The 27,432-nt window shown below is 44.0% G+C and overlaps 1 protein-coding gene across 21 annotated transcripts in view; it reads left to right on the forward strand.

Annotated features, from left to right (window-relative positions):
* TNS1 (tensin 1) overlaps positions 1–27,432 on the forward strand; it is a 321,487-nt gene that overhangs the window by 206,573 nt on the left and 87,482 nt on the right. For 18 of the 21 annotated variants that reach the window (XM_082237860.1, XM_082237875.1, XM_082237878.1 and 15 more), the window contains 11 exons: positions 8,153–8,202; positions 9,935–10,106; positions 10,891–10,941; positions 12,441–12,563; positions 15,806–15,870; positions 17,090–17,173; positions 18,669–18,781; positions 21,078–21,138; positions 22,693–22,768; positions 24,138–24,267; positions 27,313–27,378. In XM_082237860.1, coding sequence (XP_082093986.1) covers positions 8,153–8,202; positions 9,935–10,106; positions 10,891–10,941; positions 12,441–12,563; positions 15,806–15,870; positions 17,090–17,173; positions 18,669–18,781; positions 21,078–21,138; positions 22,693–22,768; positions 24,138–24,267; positions 27,313–27,378 — 991 coding nt within the window. The remainder of the gene's footprint in view (positions 1–8,152; positions 8,203–9,934; positions 10,107–10,890; positions 10,942–12,440; positions 12,564–15,805; positions 15,871–17,089; positions 17,174–18,668; positions 18,782–21,077; positions 21,139–22,692; positions 22,769–24,137; positions 24,268–27,312; positions 27,379–27,432) is intronic. The other 3 variants (XM_082237871.1, XM_082237868.1, XM_082237870.1) reach the window with 1 other exon arrangement.

Raw genomic sequence — 27,432 nt, forward strand, 5'->3', positions numbered from 1 at the left:
GGGTGTGTGCGTGCTGTGGTGGAGATGCCAAGCCTTGTAATTGGATTTGCACATAGGAAAAGGGTGGGAATTAGTTAAACATCTCCAAATAGGGATTTGCCTTGAGCTCTGTTCTTTCTGGGCAGGATGGAATCTTTGGATCAGATCTTTATACGAGTTTTATGAACAACAACAACAACAACAACTACAGTTACTGCATGCACATGGTTCTAGCGCACATCTCTTTTGAGCAGCCTCATGGAGTGCTGCTTTGATGGAAGGAAATCCAGTTCTGGCTCTGTGTGCAGCTTGTTTTCTCCCTTCATCACAGCCAGCTGGCTCAACGAGCCAGGAGTAATTTGTTCTCATGTCTATGGATGACACCAAAAGGGGGGAAATATGGTGTTTCAAGGTTTTATTATCGCTTTAAAGTCTGAATATCCTATACCTCATATAATCAGAATGGTTTTTCTAATCTGTATGAAATTTATTTGACACTGAGAATCTACTTGTTTTGTGGTGTAGTCTGTAACTGAATTTCATAGGGATCTGATGGAGAATGGCCAAGTTATTCAGCTTAAAACTTTTGATTTAATGCCTGTGTGAGGCAGCACCCCCCCACACACTGCCAAGTAATGCCTTAAAAATATTCTTTTGGCAGTTATATCCAGAATTCAGGTATGTTGCTTGGACTTCTCTCTTGTTGAAAATCCACTGTGTGCATATAAAGGAATAAAGTTTCAGTGTTAACCAGTTGTAATAAATGGGAGCTGAGGCGAGCACAAGTTACGTGTGTGTGTGTGTGTGTCGGTTTTTGCCATTAAGGCAGGTACAGACAATGGCAGCTTATCAGTTTTAAAAGGTACACCGACTAGCACTTCCTGGAGACATTTGAGTGCCTACAAATGGCATGTGCAGCCACTTGGAGCCAAGCCATTAATGTGTGGTGATACCTGCATGCCAACCTGCCTGCATGAATCTGCTTGGCTGAGGGGAGGCTGCACAGTAACCTAGATGTGCTTTCTAGATGTGCCAAAGCAGGGGACCCCCCGCCCCCTGCTCAAGGCAAAAGTACATCCATTCCCTCCTGAGATATAAACAGAACTGCCCTGCCTCAGGCAGCAGATAGTGAGGAGGGGAAAGGGAAAGTGATGGTGAGCTGTTGGCGGGCAGAACTGACTGTGCTATGTGGGCTAACCTGCAGCCCTTACACTAGCCTGCTGCTTCAGCTGTGGTAAAGGACACTGTCCTTTTACCAGTGTTGAAGTAAGATTCAATTCCTAGTCTGGTTAGGTTGTGTATATGGTGTGTGTGTGTAAAATTTTCTTGCATGGGACAGGTGGTTTAAACGTGTATGTGCATTTGAGGGAGTTTGCTAATGTGTATGTGTATTTTATTGTGTGTGGTAGTTTTGTGTGTCTCTCTGTGAGAGAGAGCATGCTTATCTCTCTCTGTGTGAATGTGTATGAGGGAAAATGGTCCCCCCTCTGCATCTGCATATGTGTGAAGGATAATTTTGTCGGAGTGCATGTGGGAGAGAGGATGGGAGACTTTTGACTGCCTTCTAAAATTGTCTTCATCTGAATTTCTCACCGCATGTTAGAGATCTGAATTGTTTCAGGAAAGCTGCACTAGCGGTGGGTCACCATTTTTGCTTGGTGGGCCAGATCCTTATCTGCCTCTATGCTCCACAGATCCACTTTGACAGATGGGTGGGACACCACTGACACCATGGGCAGGTTTATTTGTTTTTGCCATGCCTACCTGTCAAATCCCATGCACAGCACTTCCAAAGCACATGTTGTTGGCCACATGGGTACCACAGCACACAAAACTTGGCCAACCCTTTGCTTGGCACTTGGGAAACGTTGAGCATAAGGGCTTTCAGAGCACTTTCCAAACAACAGCTAGCTCAGGAATAGGCAAACATCAGCCCTCCAGATGTTTTGAGACTACAACTCCCATCATCCTTAGCTAACAGGACCAGTGGTCAGGGATGATGGGAATTGTACTCCCAAAACATCTAGAGGGCGAGTTTGCCTATGCCTGAGCTAGCGGTTGAGTGTTTGAGAATCACTGTGCAAAGTGCTTTGCAAGCTCTGTACTTCGCGCTTCCCAATCACCAAGAATAGGGGGGCAAAACTGCTTTCTGTGGGGATTAGCTGTGTGATCAAGTTCTTCATGGGGAACTCAGCTGCAAAGCCATCTGAGCAGGCTTGAACTCACTGCCCATCAGTTGAAGGGATGGGAGCTTCGACCCTGTTTTCTGTGGGGATCAGTCATGCTGTCATGTCCCAAATGGGAAACTTCAGTGAAGAGCTGATGCAGATGAATCTGTACGTGCCCCATACCAGACATTAGATATGACATTAGGTGTGATGTAGGTGGGCACACCTAACAGCCAAGGAAAATGGCCTTGCAGGCCAAATTGGGACCTTTGCTGGGCCAAATATGGCCCACAGGCCAGAACTTCCCCACCTCTCTGGTATAACACATGTAGTCAAAGACAAAGCCATAATGACCGTCTTTAGGTTCAGCATGCTGCTTTGTCCTTATTCCCTCACTTGGCATTTCCATTACTGGGACCCTATAATTCAGCAGCTGTTTTAGAAGTAGGTGATTAGATCTGAGCTCTGCAAACTCACCATGTAAGTTTGGGCATGGGAGTGTGGAGCCACCTTGGGACGAGAGTTTTTGTTACTAAAACTTTTAACAAATGCTTTTAACTGAAGATACCAAAACAAACAAGGTGTGAATGTATATTTTCCTCTCAGTCAGATCTTTCTTTAATTAGAACCACCACTTAGTGTTTCAGAGGAGGTCACAAAGTCACCAAACAAATCGAGCACATATGGAATTTTTGAGGCCATGGGAATGGTGCACAAATAGAAGCTTCCTGCTCGTACAACTCACACATTTCCTCCTGGTGTTCTGTTCCGTCAAGGCCCAAGCCAAGGCGAGCCAGAGTTCAGTTCTAATGGCTTGGGGAAGACCTTTTTGTAGCATAGTGTGATGTTTTCAGCTCTGTAAACCTTACTGCTGGGCTGCTCCAATATAGTTATAATGGGGCTGTTAAATTCCCTGCATCCAAAGTTTTGTAGCATGCTCCGGCAAGACTTTGCTCTCACTTGCATGTAACACTGAGCTAAGCAGGCCAGATTTATATGGTTGTCCTTTGCATGGATTATTCAGTGTGTGTGTGTGTGTGTGTGTGTGTGTGTACGCACCAAACTAGTATTTCCAGTTATTCTGAGTGCTTTGAGATTGTGGCTTTTAAATATCCTGGAAAATCTTGGAAAAGTGTTTAGTTAGGATATCATCTTAGAGCAATATATCAGTCGTACCATAGCAAAGGTTAGTGTGCTCTACTCTCACTTTCCCAAAATTCGGACTCTGCAAGCCATCTAAGGCAGCATACCCCCCCCCTCCTTAAAGGTAAAGGAACCCTGACCATTAGGTCCAGTCGTGACCAACTCTGGGGTTGCGGTGCTCATCTCGCTTTACTGGCCAAGGGAGCCGGCGTACAGCTTCCGGGTCATGTGGCCAGCATGACTAAGCCGCTTCTGGCGAACCAGAGCAGCGCATGGAAACGCCGTTTACCTTCCCGCTGGAGTGGTACCTATTTATCTACTTTCACTTTGAGGTGCTTTTGAACTGCTAGGTTGGCAGGAGCAGGGACCAAGCAACGGGAGCTCACCTTTCGCGGGGATTCGAACCGCTGACCTTCTGATCAGTGGTTTAACCCACAGAGCCACCCGCGCCCCCCTCCTTACGTTAGGGCAAAGTCTGCTTTTATAATCTATTGGCACTTTCTAGCCCCTCCTCAATTAATGAACCTCTTGATTAAAAAGCGTTATCAAGACTGCATGCCCTGTTTGTGGACACAGAATATTTCACTTCTCTGTAGCATGCAGCATCTTATGCATGAAGAAACAGTGGCTATTGTACAATTGGTCTGGGTTGAGGACCCTTTTGGGCCCCTGTGCATCAACTGAGGGGCAGGGGATTCAAATCTGCTCTGTGGAGGATTCAGGCAGAGGAAAACTTCCCCATGCATCAGCTGATGGGCAGGGAGTTCAGTCCTGCTTTCTGCTGGGATCTGCCCCCCAGCTGTGCCTCTGCCTGCACCACACCTGATGTCACATATAATGCCAGGTGTGGGGAAGGTGGGTGTGGTTTGGGGAAAATAGCCACATGTGCCAAATGGAGAACATACCTTTGGGGCTCCCCAGTTGTTAGAGCAACCCAGTGTGTGTATATAGAAGGTGAACTAAACCCTAATGTATTGTCCAAAACTAAGCCAAATCTCCATCTAATAGAAGCTGGTTAACTGGCAGGTCATTCGTTAAAAGGAGTGGTTGTGATTCATCTTCTGGAATGCTACACTTGGCAACACTGAGATCTAAATTACTAGTTTCAAATGATAGTGGAGTGAATGGAGCCATTCACAGCTTGCACAGAACTGATGTGCATTAAACATGTGCGGTGAACACTTTTCCTCATACACACCCCACAGTTGTCCATGGTGCTGATTGTGCCGGGCACAATGCAGTGCATGTACTAAAGCCATCCCCATGGCCTTGATCTAACCTTGGGAACATTTAAATTATGTCTTCTGAACATGGGAATATTCAGTCCTGGAACAGTTTGTCCTGCCACAACGCTGACATAGCTGTGGCAAGACAGTGCCTGAAAACCTGCCTAGCAGATATTCCCTTGACACCACAGATAAATTATAGGTGATTCTAGCACCCCATAGATTTTCCTACCTTCAGTGATGGACAGAAGCCCTGACCTGTCTTAACTGAACTGATGTGACGAAGGCTAGCAGATTCCGTCCTGAGGAAATTTACTGTCATTGAATCGGAGCAAATACCTTGACTGGAAAAGGGCTCTTCAGTATCTTCATGGTAGTGATTGCATACTATGTGCTTGTGCGGTAAAACTGGCCTTGCATTGATATCTAGTCCACCAGCCTTCCAAGCCGCTGCTATTATCTTGACTGACTTTCGAGAAAATGAAACTCAACACAGCCTTTAAATTACTTCCTGCAGTTCTCCTCCTCTTCAATCCCTGGTGGCTTTTGTTCTGTCCAGCTTGATAAATAGTCTCCTAATGATCCTTGTTAGGGCCTTGATCCCCCATGTATTTGTAAACCCCCGGCTGCTAATTAGCCAATTATCTCTGCTAGTAGGACCAAGGAATTCAGACTACAGCAGGCTCAGTCAAGGCATTGTGTGGTGCTCTGTGCTCCTTTTCCTCTGCTAAAGTAGAAGAAGAAAAATCAGCCTGGGATGTGTAACACTGGAGGTGAAGCAGTCTGCTTTTTCACCTGTAAAGGAAGAGAAACAGGGTCCCCATATCCATGGGCATAACCAGGATTTATACGGGGGGGGGGGGGATCAATGTTGGGGGAGCAGAACTGAGCTATCTGCTGCACAATTGGTCAGCTAGTTAAGTATTTTTATTTATTTAGCTATGCCCATGCCTATATCACTTTAAAACAACAACGCCTTCATTGAAACAGATTCCAGGATAGCACACAACAGCAACAATTAGAAATAATTTTCACATTCAATAAAAGCAAAACATAACCTATCAGAAGACCAATATATCAGCTGTCATACAACAACAACACAGCTAAAGTCCCAGATGGTAGTCCCTTTAAAAATGCCTGGGTACCTTTTCCACTATAGGTAAAAACATGGGTAAAAAACCCCAAAGAAAACAGCTGGGCAAGAATGATTCTGAGCTTGAAAATTATCAGAGGGAAAAGGGTTAGATTGTTTTTCTCCTCCTCTGTCCAATATGCATAGACTTCCTCGCTCCATCTTTCTTTCCTTCTTTTTGGTGGAGGGGCAGAGTCTCTGCAGAGGAAAAGAGCATGAGGCTTTCTGTTAGTTTGAGCTTTAATGGAAGAGACATATCTCGCCTTGGGCTTCTGCAGAGTCATATGGCTGTTTGTGTCCTAAACAGCCCTTGATTGTGACAGGAGCAATCACAGAGCTCCCTCCTATGGCAAGAGGATTGTGTCATTGGTTGGCAAAGTCAACAGATATAAAACACATGCAACTTTTAGATGCCTGGATAGGTTTGCCTAAAGGAAAGGCCCTGGGGAAACACAACAATGGTGCCGGCCTAATTTCAAGAGGGAGGGACTTCTAAAGTATGGGTGCTGCCCCACTGAAAGGTTTATTTCTTCCAAGTGCAGAGCAAGTACTATGTGACACCTGTAACAGTGCCATTAGGATATGGGATATTTCATAAGCCAATTTTTAAAGAATGTTGTGGATGGAGACATGGGACTACCACTTACAACATGCAAACTGATGCACAGGTACTGAGCAACAGCAGATTTTCATATTGATATGAGATATTCTTTCCTCTAGGAAAACACATGCACAGAGAACAACCCCAACAGAACCCCCCCCCCACTTCACCTTACATGTATCAGTTAGCTGTGCAGGTTAAGATAGTGCCTACTCTTTGCATAAATATTTCACAGCTCTTCTCCAGCCTCCTTACTGCCTGCTTGCTTTCATCTCCCTGTTTACTCTTTCCTCATGGGGCTTTTGTACGTAGTTCCTTGCCCACCAATAAGTGCTGCGTGATCTTTTGTTTCACCACTACAGCTGTCAGGATTTGGCTCTATTGAGAGGCTGTTGAACTGCCAAATGATATCTTAACTCTGTGCAGAGCTCAATTGTCACCAGTAAATTATGTCTTCCACCATCCCTCATTTCAAAACAGGAGGAGGCGAGGGAGCCCGGGGGGATATGGTTGGAAATAAAGAATTATTGTTCGTTATTTATTTCATAACACATCGCTGCTCCATAGATCCTAGTGGATGCTCCTCAATTCAGACACTAAGATTTCACAGTGGCTCTTCTGTTTTGAAATTTTGATAATCTTCACAGTAGAGGAGCTGTGTGGTGATACTTCACCCGGAGCGTTGTTCTTATTTCAACCCACAGCAAGCTATGAAAAGTACCTTCTGGCTATACTCTCAAAACTGTGGGTGGTCACAACCTTACAGCTTTAGAGAGGTAGTCCAGAGAAGATAAGGGTAGATAAGTCCAGAGAAGATCAGGTAGCCTGCCAGTTATCTTGTTAGATATTTGAAGATTTTGTGTGTTGACTTTGTGGGTTGCCTCAAAGTGCTTGCTCCTTGATTGAAGAGAAAGTAGCTATGGGATTAGACCTGTGGAAATCATCCCTCCAAGACTGAGTAGCTGCTCTGTTTGTCTAGGAGCAAGCCCATTCAGTATTCACTGAGACCAACACAAGATACGTTGGTTGCCTCAAATGATTATGGTGCGTCATTTGAGAGGTGTGTGCCAGCATCTGCCATGACTGAGCATGCTGGAGCCCACCTCTTACTTTGTGTATCATTACAGTTGCCAATATAGGGAACATTTGCAACCTTGAAAAGGATTATACAGTTCCTTGGCTTCCATCATACTGGGTGTGAGGGACAATCTACCAATAGTGCCACCCCCACTTTGGATGCTTGTGCATCCAACTTGGAGCCCTGGAATTCATGGAATCAGCCTTTGACATCTAAATACATTTTAGCACAGAGCTCACTTCCAGGTCAGGTTGGGCCACCTGTAAGTATTCTTTGGGCATGAATCTGATGTACCCTTTTCCTTCCATGGAGCAATATTGGAAAGTGACTGTAAAAAAAAAAAAGATTATTTTGCTTGCAAAGCCCACTCCCCACCCTCCTTTTTTTTGAGGGGCATGCTCTTTCATTTGCTGAGCTGTAAAATGGAAAAAAGATCCTTAATTTGCTCCATTGGTGATGTTCAGTGAAGTACACATTTCATGGAATGCAGAGTGCAGTACTGAAGGCTATTCAAATGCCCGAGAAGTGGGGGAAAGAAGGAGATTGCAGTCTAACTGAAACTCCAGAACCTTAAATGCAGATGTTCCAGAATGAGCTGCTATGAAATATCTAGAACAGGGATATTTTGTGTGTGGGAGCAGAAAATATCTTTGATCGGGCCACCTTAAAGTGATATTTTCCAGGTCAGGCTAGGCAGGCCACGCTTAGAGGCTAGGCAGAAGGAGACCCAGTTGCTTCCATTCCTGCTGAATGTGTCACTCTGCAATGAAGCAACATACTGCAGTAACATTCTTTCTCACCCTTTTGTCACTCTCGTTTTATTAGGTGTTTGCAAAGTCCCCCAAAATTATCCAGGCACGACGTAAACCCTCAAGGTAAGGCTCAGTGTTTGATGAGAGTACTTCATGGAGAGTCTTTCTTGTGAAACTCAAAACACCAAGAATCACAAGTGGGGTGAGCGCAGCTGTGTTCAGGTTCCGCTTGCATCTGCTTGGCCAGTGTGAGAACAGGGTGCTGGACTAAATGGACCTTTGGCCTGATCCAGCAGGGCTCTTCTTGTGTTCTTCCACTGCTCTCTTCATAATTAGGGACATGCAAAACTGCCTCCATTATTTCCATGGATAGATCTGTTTTGCTTAAAATTGATAGTACATGTTCAAGATATTTATCTGCGAAAGCTAATACGCTTTAAAACAAAACAAAACACAAGGGTTTTCTATTTTCTCCCAGAAGCTAGTATGTTGCCTCTGATGCTGGAGGGAGCCTCTGCATATGCACCCATGCTTCTTCTTAGAAAGAGCACTTACTGGCTTACTCTTGAATAGGGTGCAATAACAATTTTTGTTCCCTATTTACATTATTGCCAGAACACTATTTTCAGGGTACATATTAACATCCTGCACAATAGGGCAGCGCTTGTTTTTGTTCTACTTCCCCATGAATCCACAAGCATTTTTGGACAAAGGGTTTCTTAATTCAGGATGCTTGTTAAAAGCTGAAAAATGTGTTTCTTTGTGGCCTTATGCTTGCGTTACATGGTGTCAGTGTTGACATCCAGTGTTTGGCTTAAATATTTCCCCTTATCCAGACACACATGCGCTTATAGACATTATGCAACAATACTTCTTTATGGTGCTGTATTCCTTGGTTGGAATTATTCCCACAGCAGTTTCTCTGGTTGCTACAGTCTCTGGGTATCCCCAGATTTCATTCTCCGCATTTTGCACCGGTCATCCTGCACGATGGAACCATATTCTGCTGTGCAGTATTCCATTGAAAGCAAAGCTCAAAGAGAATGTTGAGAATGGTCTCTTTCTTCCTTGGAGCCACAGTATTGCCTTACTCCTGATAAGTGTTCATAAGCACACATGATGATTTAATTAAAATCTCCATGGAACAACTGCACTTTAAAAAATGTTCTGAAGCCCACTTGAAACACCCTGTGAATGTCCTCTAAAGTTGTCTGCAGAAGCAAAGTGAAACAAGTTTGTGTATTTATTACTGCTAATAATAATAGCTTATTAATCACCTTCCACCCAATTGTGTCATGATGATGTGCAATAAACAAAAACCGGGAGGAAACAGCTGATACATTTAAAATAAAACTAACACAATACAGAATAGATACTCATGCCAAAAATCATTTTGGGAAAGCCTGCTGGGGAAAAAATGTATCCAATGGTTTCTGGAAAGGGCAAATAGTGGGCACCTATTATACCTCAACAGGAATGCTATTCCATACAGCAGGCAGCCATGCTAAAAGTCCTGCTCCAGATTACTTGCTTTGCTTGCTCCACCAGCCTGCTGGAATAGTTCTCGATTCTGTCCTCACCCCAGGTGCTGGTGGCAGCAATAGCAGCAGCAATAGTTGCTTGCTCCACCTGCTCACTTGGGACTTCTTGGACTTCCCTTGCCGTGTTGAAGCTTGGCTGCACAACAGACAAGTGCAAGTAAAGTAAAATGATGTGTATATACACACACATACATGCACACACACAGATGCACAAACAGTGCTAGGGGAAGATTACACAGACAGACTTTCCCATCTTTATACCTTTGTTCTTTCCTCTCTGCCATTGACGGTTTAGTTGCTTCTCTTTGCCCTAGGAGCTTGAGCCTAAACCAGGCCATGGAGGATACTTGTGAACTAGACCTGGTGTATGTCACAGAACGGATCATTGCTGTCAACTTTGCAAGTTTGTCGGAGGAGCAGACCTTCTCTAGCAACCTGAAGGAGGTGGCACAGATGCTGAAATCCAAGCATGGGGACAGTTACCTGGTAATAAGTGTGGGATATTTTAATTCATTTTTACTGTCTTCAGAAAAATGCTGGGAGCAACTGAATTCTGTGAGCATTGAATTCTGACATCATTAGCTATATTCTATTTCCCACAAATAGAATATCAAAGAAGTGTAGACTTTCTTTTGCAATTGGTCTAGACCTAACTCATTTTCCTGGTCACTGATGAAGCCCTTCTTTACTGATTTCTAGTTTTAAAAATTTCATTGTGGTTTTGTGTCACAACACCTCTAAACCCCTTTCGCCATAGACAACGTTGCTGATTCTGTCCACTGGGTGGTATTCAACTAGGATTTACTCAAAGAAGACTTAGTTATGTTCATTAATGCCAATGGGTTTACTCTGAGCAAACCTTAGTTGAATGCCACTCATTTTTGTTGTTAACGTAATGCTGGTAGCTTCAAAATCCTGAAAGCCCACCTCATTCACAAATCCATTTCATTTTCCATTCCAGTAAATTGCAGAAAATATATGGGTGCCTAAGCAGTACATGGAGCTAACTCTGAAAATTAATAACAATAACAATAACAATAACAATAACAATAACAATAACAATAACAATAACAATTAGTGTACAACTCATGCTTGCAATTCCAGGAAAAGGAAGCACATGCGTGTGTGTGGTGGTGGGGGAGAAACATGTCATAGCCTTGGAATCCTGTAGTTGATGCTCCCATTCAGTTTTCTATCATATTGTTGCCCACAGGCCTCCACCTCATCAACCAACTCTTCTAACATGGTTTATTTATTTCCCACCCACTAGCTTTTTAACCTGTCAGAGAAGAGGCATGACATCAGCAAGCTCCATTCCAAGGTAAGATGGAGATGCTTATTGATAAATCATGTTTTTTGGTGGAAAGGGTGAAAGAGAGATATCTATGACAGGCTGGGGAAGAAAACTCTATGATACTCAGGGTCCCTTCCAGCTATATAACTCTATGAACCTAAACATACTACAATTCAACCTCCAGATCTACTTCCCCTCAGTTGTATGTAGTTTTTGGCTCTAGGCTTCAGTCTCAGAGGGGACTGCCTGCGTTGTTCCTGTTCTGCTTTTTGGAGTTCCCTCTAATGTGCTGCTCCTTAAGCCTTTTGTATGTGTACTTCCCTCTGCATGTTTGTTTTGTCCACTAATCCAACCATGCTGCTGCTGCCTTTGGTTGCCAAAGAAGCTGTTCATCCATCCAAAGCCAGGCACATGGCTGAAATACTTTGCCTGCCTCTCTGCTCTGAAGGAACAGCTAATGTTGTAGGTTTGCCACCAAAGGACAGTGGCAGCAGGTTGATATTGCTAGGTTGGCAAGTTGTAGTCAGGTGGGGAGCCAGGGGCAAAATACCAATCTCCTAGAAATTTCTGGGACAGAGATAGGAAGTGGTTTCCTTCTGCAAGCAAAGGCTCTAGCTTCACTGGTCAGAAATCACAGCAAAGCAAAAAGACGAGATAAAAGTATTGGAAATTGGGATTTGAATTCAACCTAGCTTTTACCGTATATAAGCTTTTGATGGTGTTCAAAGTACTTCATCTAAGCAATCTTTAGAACAACCCTGTACAGTAGGTCAATATTATTATCCCCCTGCTTCAGAGCAGGGTAGAACCCAAGGCTGAGATAATAGTGGCTTGCCTTGTGAGCTCCTGGCAGAGGCAGTCATGCTTGTAGTCAACACATGAGTATGCACACAGATCCATACTGTAGGATGGCCAATTATTCATCAATGAAGGTTGTTAGCATTGGCAGTTCTGTATGCAAAATATGGCCTTTGCAAAGTATTGCTAGAAACTCTTGAGATGTTCTTAAGAAATGTGCTCAGAGCTCCCCAACTTTTCATATAAACCCAGCCTCAAAACTCTGTAAAGTGGATTATGCCATGAAGTACTATGGGAATTTGTTGTCCTTTCATGCTGCCTCAGAATCTTGTGCCTGAATTGAGCTAGCCTCATCCTGCCTAATGGCCTTCAAAACTAGGATTTGTTGTTGTTGTTTAGTTGTTTAGTCGTGTCCAACTCTTCGTGACCCCATGGACCAGAGCACGCCAGGCACTCCTGTCTTCCACTGCCTCCCGCAGTTTGGTCAAACTCATGTTCATAGCTTCGAGAACACTGTCCAACTGTCTCATCCTCTGTTGTCCCCTTCTCCTTGTGCCCTCAATCTTTCCCAACATCAGGGTCTTTTCCAGGGAAAACTGGGATACATTTGTTCAATAGCAACATCTAACCAAAAGTGTACCGGGGGAGGAATCTTCATCTTCTTTAAGACTTTCCTTTCTTCTTTGTCTTCCTCTTGCTTGGAAACCTCTGCTCTCCTTCTGCCACAGGTGCTGGATTTCGGATGGCCTGACTTGCACACACCTGCCCTGGAGAAGATATGCAGCATCTGTAAGGCCATGGATACGTGGCTGAATGCTGATCCTCACAATGTGGTGGTTCTGCATAATAAGGTGAGAGAGAAGCGAACGAGTTTTCCCTGCAGAGTTTCCATGTGGTTCCTTCCTCTGCTTAGTTGGAAAGGACAGGATAGGTGGCTGTGTGAATGACAGCCATTTGTTTTTCACTTCTATGTGTGTGTGTGTTTTTTTGGGGGGGGCACAGGGGTTATTTGGTTGTTGTTTTTATTTTTATTATATACTTTGTGGTTTTATATTCTGATTTCGTTCTGTGACCTGCCCTGAGACCTCCGGGTATAGGGCGGTATATAAATTCAGTAAATAATAATAATAACAACACCATTTGAACCTGGCACCTGAAACTTAGCAGGGGTGGTGCCCACCTGATTTCTAATGGGAAGGAATTCCCTAGAATTGGGCCTATTACATGGAAGGCATGAGTCCTCATTGCCATAATTTGTGCTTCTGGTCTATGGGAGACCATTAATATGCTCCCCCAGTTCATCTCAGTGATTGGCTTAGGACACACAGGGTCAAGCAAGCCTTCAGGTATCCATTGCCTAACTTTTGCAGGGGTTTTGTACATTAGTGCAACCTGGCCTAGTAGCAGATGGGAAAGAAAGTCCACCCTCCCTTTAGCAAGCCCATGACTAACACACATGGCTGGACTGGCAATTGAATTCTATTTCTCCATGGTAGCTGTGGGCAGTAGAGTGACTTCACAGGAGGCACATGCAGGCTGTGTGGTGCACACAGATCTCTCCTGCGGTAGCTCCCTGCCCTCATCATCTGTCTTTCTCTGCCTAATGGTAGGACCAGCCCTGATGCTGCTGGTATTGCATTAATGGTTAGATTTGCATTGTTGTTATATTTGGACATTTTATTCCTTTCATTTCTTATGTATGAGGTTGGAGAGTGTTGTTGCTTATAAAAGGACTCTTGCTATTTTGTTCAGATCATTAAACTTCAGTCAGAAATGCAAGCAGTGGAAAAAGGAAGCAGTTTTCTTCTATGCCTGTAATGGGAATCAGAAAGTATAATGGGTATAAGAGTATTGGAAGGATAGTATGGGAGTAAAGATGGGAGCTGAATGGGGATTAGGTATTTAGCAAGTTGTGAGAGAAAGAAGCATATCTTTTTAGATCACTAGACTTCTGTGATGAAAATGCATATGGATTTGATATGCATCAGATAACTATGGAAGATTAATCAAATACCTTTTAGATTATAGTTTGGGGCTTTTTACTGTCTTTGGATTTCTGCTGTTGGTGGCGTAGTCCTTTGTTCTGAAATCTGCATGGAAACCCTGTGGAGAGATTGCTTGAGATTTTTGGAATGAGGTGCCATGAGTATGCTGATGACATCCAACTCTGATGGCTTTTTCAGATGTGATTTTCCTGGGTTTAAAAACCATAATTAAGCCATGAAAGTCTGTAGGGTCTGCACATTTCTCTCTCCCTTTCTCTCCCTTTTCTCTCCCTTGGTCCTGGTCAGTTTACATTGCAGTTTCACATCATGTCCAAAATGGGGAAATATGACTTAATGCCAACTTATTAACCAGGATCTTAAAGCCAAATCAATCCAGCAAGGTTACTGTTTTCCCCAGGCCATTTGGGTGTGCAGTGCAATTTATCCGCCACTTCAGTTTTTATTTCAGTGCTTTTTTATGAGTTTGGGTCCCTTTTTATGTTTTTGCTGTATTGTATTGAATGTTACTGTGTTTTATGTTTTCATGCTGTAACCTGCTTTGGATTGATCAGAACAAACTCTGTGCACAGTTTTAAGTACAACAGATAAAACAAAATAGACCCTGACAACAGATTCAGAGTCATACTACATGCAACAGGGCAGCCATGCTTATTTGTGAATCTGCCCAGCTTGCTTATGGAGCGAGATTGGGGTGACGCCCATTTTAAAAATTGAAACAGAGTACATAGATGTTGGTGCTAACTTCTCCCCAATGTACTTCCTTGCCCTCCATTTCTCCACGGTTCCTTTCAAGCTTTCAGTACTGGAGTTGAATTGAGAGAGAGAATTGTTTGAAGCACAGATAGCTTATGTTGTACCCTCTAGGTCAGGGTGGTCCAATACATGGCCCAAGGACCCTCAGCAACATTTGACCCTTGCGCTGCCTTCCAGAGAGGTGCTGGGTTTGGGGAAAGAGGTGTGAGGGCTCTGATAGGGTCCTAGAGTCCACTCCTTCCCAAAGCCTAGTTAGCGTTTCCCAGCTTTGGGAAGGAGGTGGGAGGACTCTGGGACCCTGCCAGAGCCTTGCACCTCCTTCCAAAGCCTGGCATTTCCCTTACCTGGCTTTGGGAAGGCAGTGCAAGGGCTGGATTGGGTGGGGTGTCCCTGGGCTCCTTTGGGAGGAAGACTGGACTATAGATAGAAATAATAAACATAATACCCAATGGTTTCAGGGTGAAGCAGATAGGTATGCACAGATCTCCATTATCCACTGTACTACAGCAGCTTTCTCATTTTAAAATAGCTCTCTGGTTAGACATTGAGCAGTTTGTGCTTTGAGGTATGACAGTGGGTGCACCAGTTTCCTCTGAAAAGCCTTTTCTTCACAATGTGGAGATTGGGTTTATGAGAGGATGCCGCAAAATCAGAGCTCTCTAACAGCCTCTTAGATTCCCCACAGGTCAATTTGTGTCAAAGGGAACAGCGACATCTACTGACCGGCCTTTCCTTCCTGGTGGAAAATGCATTGTAAGGAGTAATCGAGAGTGAAGCGGAATCAACCAGCTGGTTTCTCCTTGCCAGCCAACATAACCTTTGATTCTTTTAATTTCCAGTAATAGGCTGCCTGGTCTGAATGGAGCCTGCTCCTCTCAAAAGCCTGGACGTATCAGTAGGACATTGTTCCATGGAATGCCTGAGAAATTAAACCTTTGCAAATGCCGATATGAATTGACCTGATTTGGACCTTCCGGACCAACATGTAGATTGGAACTTAATTACCCACAGCCTTTCATGTTTCCTGAATGTTCTGACAGAGTTCTAGGTGCAAAAATGTAGCAAGTTACATTTGCAAATGTGCATTTTGAGAGAAAACATGTTTTTAAAATAGGTATTTAAATGCACCTTTTTGTGTGGCTTTTTAAATAAAAAGAATGCAGATTGATGTGGAAATAAGTGTATATAGGCAAAACCGACATGGATTGGATATTGTTGTTCTATTCACTTTGGAGAGATCAGACCTTTTAGTGGAGATGGATAGCTGCTTTCTCTTTTACAAGACTTTCTCACTGGTCACTCTAAACCACTTGTTTTGCTTATGTCTTTTGCAGGGGAACAGAGGCCGGACAGGAGTAGTTATTGCTGCCTACATGCACTACAGCAACATTTCAGCCAGGTAAGAGAGCCTCATGCTGTGTTGCATGAGGGGTGGTGAAGACCATAGTTTTAGTGGTGAGAGGTAAAGTAGAAGAGGGAACAGGCTATTCTGGAGCCTCTGCAACTTTAGCATGTCTGTTTTGATCATAGCAGTCCAGAAAACAACCTTGGAATGTACTTTCCTGAAGCAAAGTCCCAGATCACCCATCCTAATACAGGCACTCCAATTGTGTTCTCGTGCCACTTCAAAGCTGGTGGTGATTATAGAACTGTTCTATAGAACACAAAATACCTACTGGGAAATAGCTCTTGTCTGGTCATTCTTCTGTGAGTGGGAGAAGTTTCCCACAGTGCTTTGGCTTCTGGAGAAGGCCTTTCTGTTTGGTTTATATGGGAATGAAGGGCCCCAATGAAGCTTCCTGCTGGCCAATTCTCCAGGGAATGAGCTTGAAGGGAGGTGGCCAGAGAGAGTGACTGGAGGGCAAGGCCAACAAAGCGGGATGAGAACATGCACTAGGGCCACTGAGTTGGGGTGAAGAAGCTTTGATCTTCTGGGTCTCAATTTTTTGGTCCCAGAGGGGTCAGTGAAAAGAAAAAAAGTTTGTTATAGTTAGGCTGATATCACATTTCCTGTTCTACAAGTTGAGACAGAATCTCCAGTAAGTGACAGTATTATATATGTACTATACTAGAGAAAGAAACATAAAGCTGTGATATATGCATTGCTCTACTGAGGATTGGCTTATTGCATCAGTACCTCAATTGACTTATTGCATCAATACAGTCAATTGGCCAGTGCAGTCAATTAACTTATTGATAGGATGCCTAGAAATGTCATCATTTTTCATTTGAAACAAAACATTTCGCAGCATGATAACCCATCCCATGCATGTCTATTCAGAACCCGGACTGAATTCATTTGGATTTGTTCCCAGTTGGGTGTGTATAGACAGTGTTGTGCCCTCTTGATGTTATTGGGCTGCAGCTCCCATCAGCCCCACTCAGCATGGCCAATAGGCAAGGGTCAAAGGACTCCAGCAACATATGGAGGGCAGCATGTTAGCTGACCTGGGATTGCAGCCTGAAATCCCTATTGAAATTCCCTATATCAATTATTGGGGAAGAAAGAAGAAGCCTCTTCTTACTTGGGGGCCTCTCTTTTTTTCCAGCTCAGGTACAAACTTTCCCCCCTTTCCCATGGAATATGTCTGTGCCAATCTTTTTTCTTTATTCCACAGTGCAGACCAAGCTCTGGACCGGTTTGCCATGAAGAGGTTCTATGAGGACAAGGTGATCCCAGTGGGGCAGCCATCGCAGAAGAGGTTAGTCTGGAGGGCAGGCTGGTGAGGGTTTTCTGCCTTCTATTGAGTGTGGGCTGTTTGCTTCATGGAAAAGACTGCTTTCGTTGTGAGACATTCAGAATGGGTGTCTTTATGGCTATCATAGTGTAGATATCAAAGCTCAGGATGTTTCTCATGTTGCAAAAAAACCCCCACTCTGTTTAGTGTTGAATTTCTGAAAGTAAGATACCTATTGGGCCTGCAGTGTATTTTCAGTCAGTTTCACTAGGTGGTGCTGGAGCCAGTCATGATGAGTTTTAGGTTTTTAATGGGAAAATGTTCCTCTGTCTTGGAGCCACTACCAACATCTCAGCATAAGCTCTCCTTTTTAAAGGGCGTTTCAGCATCAAAATATGATCAAAATATGAACTTTGCGTTACATAATATAAATACATTTTTCATGTCTGAAAACAGTTGCCTGCAAATAAAGTGGAACAGGGAACGAGTCGTTCTGCTGTAGACCCCTGAAGTAAATCAAAACTGATTAGTTAACCATTGGCACTCTTGATAATGCATACAGAAGAACTGAAAAGACTTAGGTCGGCACCTCCATTTTTTGTATGACGGGTCCCTACTCCCGAGTAGCCTATGGGTGTTTGATTGGTTCTCCTAGTGCTATTGGGACTATTTCCAGTGGCTCTGTTGACTACAGAAATATGTCTAGGCACCCAGGTTATGTTTCTAGGTTAGCCAGAAATGGAGACACCAGGACTGCATAAAGCAGCCTCTTAACAAGATTTCATCCTTGTGAATGTTATACTACAAATGAAGATACCGTACCTGTCCAAGCCCAGAACTGCACTAGCAAGATTTGACACCAAAAATGTAAATCTGGTTGGTACTCCAGAATATTAAGGCTAAAAAGAACCAAACTTGTGCCAACAGCTGTCAGGCAGATTACTCAAAAACAGGCCCCACAGTGCCTAAAGCCAGGGAAGGCAACACACTAATTCCAGACAAGTTCTGCTGAGCAAAAATCTTTCATGCCAGCTTCTGAGATATCTTAAGAAAATCATGAAGCACGTTTAAAAAACAAGCAGATTTAGAGACTTGTGACTGAGACCTTAGTATAAATCACTATGAGAGAATTGCCCAGTTTCACACTGTTTGGAGAGGGCAACTTTTCTTTATTGAAGCATTAGAAGAAGAAGAAGAAGAAGAAGAAGAAGAAGAAGAAGAAGAAGAGGAGTTTGGATTTGATATCCCGCCTTTCACTCCCTTTAAGGAGTCTCAAAGTGGCTAACATTCTCCTTTCCCTTCCTCCCCCACAACAAACACTCTGTGAGGTGAGTGGGGCTGAGAGACTTCAAAGAAGTGTGACTGGCCCAAGGTCACCCAGCAGCTGCATGTGGAGGAGCAGAGACGCGAACCCAGTTCCCCAGATTACGAGACTACCGCTCTTAACCACTGCACCACACTGGAGTCTTTTAAGAGGCTCCAACTCATCTCCTGACTACTCTTGTGGTTTCTTCCCTAGGTATGTCCACTACTTCAGTGGTCTGCTGTCTGGCACCATCAAAATGAACAACAAGCCCCTCTTCTTGCATCATGTCATCATGCATGGAATTCCCAACTTTGAGTCTCAAGGAGGTAACTGACCTTTTCCAACCTAGCCAACATCACACAAACATAGCTGTCGCGAGGCTGAAAAATAACAATGTCAGTTAGTTGATGAGGAATCCCATAATTTGTAATTCTCACTCTGGACCAACAGATATCGAAGAACAAAGTGAAAGTATTCAGTAGATAGAACAGACTGTGCCATTGTAGAATGCAGGGTGCAGATCATGTTTTTTAATGTCCTCCTCCATTGCAAATTTCTTGCAAACAGAAAGCCAAATCAAGGAAAGGGCACATTAGCAACCATTCTCCTTGACATGCTAGTTTTCTGTTTGCATGGATTTCTTTTTCTTCCTTTTTTATCTGGAGGAGGATTCAGAAGTGGGGTCCTACATGCCTAACCTGAAGTTGTGCAGTTTGTTTTACCACCTTATACTGCAACATAATAGGGCCAGTCACAGTCACAACAGTCTTCCTTTAACCCATTGGTCTTGCTTTCAGCAGCTTATTTGGGCAGCTTCTGTTGGTTTTATCACATGGAATTGGAGCAGATGTTCTCACATGTTCCAAGTCAGCTCAGATTCATCCACCTACTTGCAGTAAAATCCATTTTAACATCCTTGGGCCGAATGTTCTTGCAGTTATTCAATTCCAGCTCAGGATGTTTGATAAGAGCATAAGAACAACCCTGCTATGTAATTTCCAGTGTTCCCTCTACTTGTGTATCGTGACCCTAAGACACTGCACAGCAGTGGAACAACAGTTTTGTGTCACCGTAAATTTTATTATGACATAAACTTGTATGAACTAGAACCTACGCATCAGATGCTTGGCATCAGATGTAACATTTACTTGGCAAGTATGTATATGCATATGGGGGAGGGATTGTAAGCAGTGAGATCAGAAGGAATTGAAATAGAAAACAGTGCAGATAGTGACAATTCAATTAGAGCTAGAATGCCTGCAAGATCAGCACAGCTACTCTTTACAACAGCAGTGCTAGGTGATGAAACAATCTACTTGACAGAGCCACGCTAATTAACATCTGTGGAGGGGAAGGAAAACATCAACTCTATTCAGATCCAAATGAACAGAGCTGAACTTCCAAAATCCATATCAGTCTAATACCTTTATTAGGCCAACTAGAATGCTTCAAAACAGTATGCAAGCTTCTGACTTATCCAGATCTATTCATCAGCTCATGGTAAACAGAGTGGGGATAGAGAAGAGAATATATCTGATCACAGTCTTAAAGCAGAATGTGGGAGGCTGTAGTGGAAGTTCAAATGAGCTTTGTTAGCTGCTATGCAGGTTTTAGGTTGCACCTGGAATTTTGTGGCAATTTGGTTGTCCTAATAAAGGTATTCCTCTAATAAGGATTTTGGGCTTTTCCCCATGAGCCAACATGGTTATCTTTTCTTATGTGTAATTATCATTACAATTTCTGGTTTCTCCTAGTTACTTTGACTGCACTGAACTTTCCCCCACCCCCCTTGCTGTTGCTTGTTTATATTGTTTTACTGTTTTTATTGTACACCACTGATATCTTTAGGGAGAAAAAGTAAAAGGATGATGATGATGTCAGGCAGTTTCATGTTGGAGCCGCTTGTTTTTCAAGTACTGCCACTTTAAGATGAGTTGCAGGGTGTCCTAGCAGATTGAAATGTTACTGTACTGGGTTATATTGCTGTTTCAGATGCCAGATTTGTGTCCATTTATTCTTTAGCATAGGAACTGATACACACACAGTACCACAAGACTCTTCTTTGGTTTTGCTGCAACAGTCGTAAATCATCACAAGAATGGGGTGATCCATTCTGTGACACCAAGGCCCAGCTTTCAGCCATCTAGATCTATGTGGTCCTACACCCAGCACTCTTTGATAACTTTGACACACACACACACACACACACACACACACACACCCCTAATGTGAATGTGCTGGGCGTACAGATTGGATGTATTATTTATCTGAATTTGGCTGTCCAACAGAAAGCTGCACTAGTTCTTTTGGTTTTCTGTCCTCTGGGCTTTAGGCGCACAGCACACCTTTGCAATAGAGAGAGCTGGGCAGGGGAAGTTAGTTCAGATACCTGAACCCCTTATGCCTCCAAATAAAGGAAGAGCCTGCTGTTTGTGCTGTGTTCTTTTCCAGGGCATCTGTCAGTGTCACAGACCAGGTCTTGTTGGCTGCAGGGTCACTGGAAAGCTCTCCTCCAGGCGAGACTGTTTGTCTTGGCCTCTTGCTGTTTGTTTTCCCTTCTCCAACTAATCTCCCTGACTAATGAAGGTCTTTTTCTCCCTGTCTCTGATTTATGTTTCTTAGGCTGCCGGCCCTTCCTCAAGATATACCAAGCTATGCAGCCTGTCTACACATCTGGAATCTAGTAAATATTGCCCTGGAATTGGCACTTCTTCTTTTTATTCCCAGCACTCGTTTCCCCTCTGTTCCTTTCAGACCAATGGGGTGGGGACTCTGTCTGAATCTTGGGTAGAGGTGGGATCTGGGAGGGCTCTCACTGCACATCATTTGTGCTTTGCTTTAACCTCCATTGCCAGGAACCTGCCAAAAAAACCATAAAGGAGGGAGACAGTCCCTTCCCTAAAGACCTATTGAACTGCATAGGCATAGCAAAGGGCAGGAGAAGATATTGCAGACATACTATCACCCATGAGAGCAGCATTTAAGACTCTCTGCATATGACACTTAATTTTTCCTCCATGTGGGAAAAACATAATCTACTAAGCAGCCTTTGGTATATCTACAGGGTTAAGCTGTTTTCAGCTCAGTATAACTTTTATCCCAAGGAAGGTGGCAAATTGTTGTTCTATGAAACAGCTACAGGTCTTAATTGGCTATTCTTTTTTTAAAAAATGGCTACCTAGATGAGTTTTAACTGAGGGCTTACTTATATTTAATCACTTAATTATAAAGGTGCATATTTAATAAATCTACACTAAAACTTTAGATGTGTTTTATTCAAAAGGAAATTTGAGATGGAAAGAAAGGCAGTCATCAATACCTTGTTTTTCGTTTTCAAATAAAAAAGTGTGTCATCCAGTTTCAACCTCACCCATTAAAATTTGTCCTGATTTATTTTTGACCTGTGAAAGCTTTGGTTGATTCTTGTACTGATTGAATCTCTGGTTGCAGAGCAGCAACGGCAGCATTGGATAAGCTGAAAGAGTTCTGCAAACATTCGTCTAGACATATGCAGCACTGTAGGGAAGGATTAGTACAGTGGTACCTCGGGTTAAGAACTTAATTCGTTCTGGAGGTCTGTTCTTAACCTGAAGCACCACTTTAGCTAATAGGGCCTCCTGCTGCTGCCGCTGTGCCGCTGCTGCATGATTTCTGTTCTCATCCTGAAGCAAAATTCTTAACCTGAGGTACTACTTCTGGGTTAGTGGAGTTTGTAACCTGAAGCGTCTGCAACCTGAAGCGTCTGTAACCCAAGGTACCACTGTACCTGTTTATGTGGGGTAGCAGCTTCCATATTAAGAAACTTCAGAAGTGGAAGCGCTGAGTAGATTGAGTAAAGGAGGTTAGGATTGTGCAAACTAGTCATGTTAAATTCTGGGACAAGATTTTGTGAAGATCATCTGGCATACAAGCTTTCTCATCAGCAATTTTATTATGGAAACTCCTCATCCATATCTTTGCTGATTGCTATAGGTTGTCTTGCATAATTGCCGTGTTCATAGTGCCGTTCCCCCGTTCTAATCTCTCCAAATAAGACAGGAATGATCAGTGTGAGTGGCAAAGGAACTGTAGCCAACCAAGGCAGCCCCAAACTCTCACACTAGTTGGCTCTCCTCTGTTCTTCTGTCCCAATTTCCTGTTTAGATCTGCCTCGAGTAGATGAGGCTCCTATGTTGACCCAACTTTAGGGAACAGCATCCCAGCTGTCTATGCTTAACTTATTTCTTCTTCTTTGTAGCAATGTGCAGGGGGACAGTCAGACCAGCATCTGCATCACTATAGAGCCTGGACTACTCTTAAAGGGAGATATCTTGGTAAGAGTAAAACATATCTGGTTTGTTTGTTTGCTTTGGTCCATTTTCTGCCATTGTGGGCTCACTCAGTTTAGCAAGGAATGAGAGAGAAGTTAGTTCTGTTCACATTTCAGTTCATGCTTCCTGAACCAATGAGGCTGCATACACACTATACATTTAAAGCACATTCCTCTCGTCACCAAAGAAATCTAGGAACTGTTGTTTACTACTCACAGAGCTACAAGTTCCAGCATCCTTATCAAACTCCAGTTACCATAATTCTTTGTGTGTGCATGTGCTTTGAATATATGGTATATAGTATGGGGACGTGGGTGGCGCTGTGGTCTAAACCACTGAGCCTCTTGGGCTTGCTGATCGGAAGGTTGGTGGTTTGAATCCCCATGACGGGGTGAGCTCCCGTTGCTGTTTCCCAGCTCCTGCCAACCTAGCAGTTCAAAAGCATGCCAGTGCAAGTAGATAAATAGGTACCACTGTGGCGGGAAGATAAATGGCATTTCTGTGCACTTTGGCACTTGTACTCTGTGTGCCAGAAGCAGTTTAGTCATGCTGGCCACATGACCTGGAAAATTGTCTGTGGACAAACGCCGGCTCCCTTGGCCTGAAAGCAAGATGAGTGCCACAACCCCATAGTCACCTTTGACTGGACTTAACTGTCCAGGGGTGCTTTACCTTCTTTTACCTTACATAGTGTGTAAACAGCCTTAGCAAAATGAAACACAGCTGTCCTTTGAAATTCGCATTTCTCCAAATTTTATTATACGAGTCCTCTAACCAAAAACTGCACCACTGTACATATATCAGTGAAAATACCATACAAAACATTATAGTAGGGCAGGCGTAGGCAAACTTGGCCATCCAGATGTTTTGGGGCTACAGCTCCCATCATCCCTGACCACTGGTCCTGTTAGCTAGGGATGATGGGAGTTGTAGTCCCAAAACATCTGCCTATGCCTGTAGTTGGGGAAATTGCTTGCATAAAAATGTGTGTATTAGGCAAATGTGCATACAAACATGCATATATTGGGAGAGATGCACACAAAAATGCACACAATTTTGCATGCAGAATTTGTGAAGATTTTTTTGTTTTCAAATTGATGCAAAAAATGGGGCAAACTGCATAAGGTTGAGAAAATTCGGAACTGACATGGACAGATTCATCCACCCCTGCATGCAGCATTGGTAGGTGGTTCAGTTTTGGAGATGCCAGAATAGGATGCTGGAGACATGCACAGTCTGCAGGCCACAATCTGCTTACTCTGGGATACTGTGCAGTTGGTGTGGGGTGGAGAGAATCGTTTGTTTTCTGGCAGGTCCCCAAGCTTATGACTCTTCTCTTTCCTTCTCTTCACTGCCCGTCACCTGCCGGCAGCTGAAATGCTATCACAAAGAGTTCCGTAGCCCAACTCGAGATGTGATCTTCCGAGTGCAATTCCACACCTGTGCCATTCATGACCTGGCCATTGTCTTCAATAAGGAGGACCTGGATGATGCCTTTAAAGGTAAGAACAATTGTATAAATGGGAATGAAGGGAAGCTGGCTTAGTAAGCAGAGGATCGAATCATAGAATTGTAGCATTGGAAGGGACCCTGAGCGTCATCTAATCCAACCCCTTGTAATGCAGGAATCTCAGCTAAAGCATGCATGACAGGTGGCCACCCAACCCTTGCTTAAAAACCTCCAATGAGTATAAGAATGTTGTTGTTTTGTGTGTTATTTCTTTGGAGAATAGTGCCCCCTTTCATGTAATGCAGCTTTCCTGTAGTTCACCTCACTGTGGCACTTAAGAGTGTAAAGGAATATGCTATTTATTCATAAAATTTATATACCCCTTTTAAAAAAAAATGCAGTGTACATAAAACAGTATGGAACAATTGCCAGTGGGCACAGATAAAATCAGGGAAACCTTAAAAGCAAATACTAAAATCTAGAGGCTCTGGATCCATTCCAGTCCGGCTTCCGCGCTGGTCATGGGACCGAGACGGCTCTGGTCACCCTAACAGATGATCTTCGTAGACAGCTGGATCGAGGTGGGTCAGGGCTGCTGATCCTTCTAGATCTGTCAGCAGCTTTCGACATGGTCGATCACGAACTTCTGGACCACTGCCTCGCCGACGTGGGGATCCAGGGCACAGTCCTTCAATGGCTGCGCTCGTTTCTCTCTGGTCGGGGACAGAGGGTGGCGCTTGGGGGGGAACTGTCATCCCGCCACTCCTTGGTGTGTGGAGTGCCTCAGGGTGCGATTCTCTCCCCGATGCTTTTTAACATCTTTATGCGCCCCCTCGCCCAGCTTGTCCGGAGTTTTGGGCTGGGCTGCCATCAGTATGCTGATGACACCCAACTCTATCTGTTGATGGATGGCCATCCTGACTCGGCCCCAGACACACTGACCAGATGTCTGGAAGCTGTGGCTGGATGGTTACGTGGGAGCCGGTTGAAGTTAAATCCTTCGAAGACAGAGGTCCTCTGGCTGGGGCGGGACGATATGGGATCGAGGGGGCAACTCCCATCTCTTGCGGGGGTGCAATTAGTGCCAGCACCGTCCGTTAAGAGTTTGGGTGTAATCTTCGATACCTCCCTCTCCATGGAGGCGCAGATTGCAGCTATAACAAAGGCGGCATTTTTTCATCTCCGCCAAGCTAAGCAGTTGGCTCCTTACCTCTCTCGCCCTGACCTAGCCACTGTGATCCACGCGACGGTCACCTCCAGATTGGATTATTGTAACTCGCTCTACGTGGGGCTGCCCTTGAGAATGACCCAGAAACTCCAGCGGGTGCAGAATGCCGCAGCAAGACTCCTTACGGGGTCTTCGCTGCGGGATCACATTCATCCGGTGCTATACCAGCTGCACTGGCTCCCGGTGGAGTACAGGATCAGGTTTAAGGTGCTGGTTTTAACCTTCAAAGCCCTACACGGCCTAGGACCCTCGTATCTACGGGACCGCCTCTCCTGGTATGCCCCACAGAGGAACTTACGGTCCTCAAATAAAAACATCTTGAAGGTCCCAGGCCACAGAGAGGTTAGGCTGGCCTCAACTAGAGCCAGGGCTTTTTCGGCTGCGGCTCCAACCTGGTGGAACGCTCTGTCACAAGAGACAAGGGCCCTGCAGGACTTGACATCTTTCCGCAGGGCCTGCAAGACAGAGCTGTTCCACCAGGCCTTTGGTTAGGGCACAGCCTGACTCCCTCCTTTGGCAATCTTTACAATACTTTAGTTTATGGTTGCCATCAATTTTGATTTTAATTAATTCTTATGATGTTTTTATAATGTTGCACTATTTTAGTGTTGTTAGCCGCCCTGAGCCCGGCTTCGGCTGGGGAGGGCGGGATATAAATAAAATTTATTATTATTATTATTATTATTATTATTATTATTATTATTATTATTATTATTATTATTAGATAGCCTTATTTAACTAAATAAAAAAGTATGAGCAAGTGCCTAAAAGAGTAAAAAAAGTTTCCTGCCAGATGTTAACAGCAGAGAGTTCCAAAGGACAGATGCTGCCATGCTGAAAGACTAACTCCCAACAGATGTGAAACAAACATTATATGGCACTTGTAAAAGTGGAAACTCTGCAGTTTGAAGCACTCACATAGGCACATCAATCTTTCAAGTGAACTGGACCCAAGCTGTTATTTTTGGTTTATGTTAGGATCAAATCATTTAGGTTTGCTGGGCCACAGGTAGCTTGAAGGATCTGTTGGTGACTGTAACTATTAACCTTCTCTGGAACTTGGCATTCTATTCACTTACATTGTTCTCTCTTCCTTGATTTTGATTTGCTGGACTACCAGCTTCTATTGACCACCATGACATTACCCAAAGTAGTGCAAGAATCAGTTTGGAAGTACATTAAAAAGATTCTGTCCCCTCCTCCCCCGGGCTTTACAGGGCAATTCAAATACCAGACAGATGAATTGACCTCCTGTCCTCATTCTGATTGTCCTGCCAGTGTGGTAGGCAGGGACCAGTGCTTGAGAGGGTCATGTGAGTGACTCCTCCATGGCTGCCAGCCATTCCAAGAACAATTCCTCTTCAGTCTTACTTCCATCCAAAAGCCATCACCTTGGCTCCACTAGAAAAGAGGAGACCTCATTGTGCTGTATTCATATAGTGCCAATGCACGTTTGAAGAAGGTGAGCTGCCTGGTAGTGTGTGAGACAGTTGTTGGCTGTGATAAGAGTGGTCTTCACCAAGAAGTGCAGGGGATGGGAAGAGATGTCACAAACATACCCTCATTAGAGCCAAAGCTGTGCAGATGTTGTCTCATGGTGAACTGTCCTTTGATGGAATGTAGCTAGATGAACTGAGAAAAACACAGATTATTCATAGTAGTCATAGCCATGAGGATGGGCAACTTGTTGGTGTGAGACCCCAGGATATCTAGACAGTGAAGCAATGATCCCTGTTGGCATATCCCTAACAGATCCCCACTGAATTCAGCTTCCCTAGCAGTCATGGTATTGTCCCAGTTTATATGTCCTCAGTCAGTACAGACAGCTAGATACACCTGAATATCCTTTGGTCTTCTTGTTCATTGCAGACGAGCGGTTTCCAGAGTATGGGAAGGTGGAGTTCGTGTTCTCCTATGGACCTGAGAAGATTCAAGGTACTGTGTTTTCTAATCACCAACCTCTGGTACCTACTCCCATTCCCTGCTTCC

This window comes from Podarcis vaucheri, assembly GCF_965113315.1.
Source record: "Podarcis vaucheri genome assembly, chromosome: 1".
Taxonomy (NCBI): domain Eukaryota; kingdom Metazoa; phylum Chordata; class Lepidosauria; order Squamata; family Lacertidae; genus Podarcis; species Podarcis vaucheri.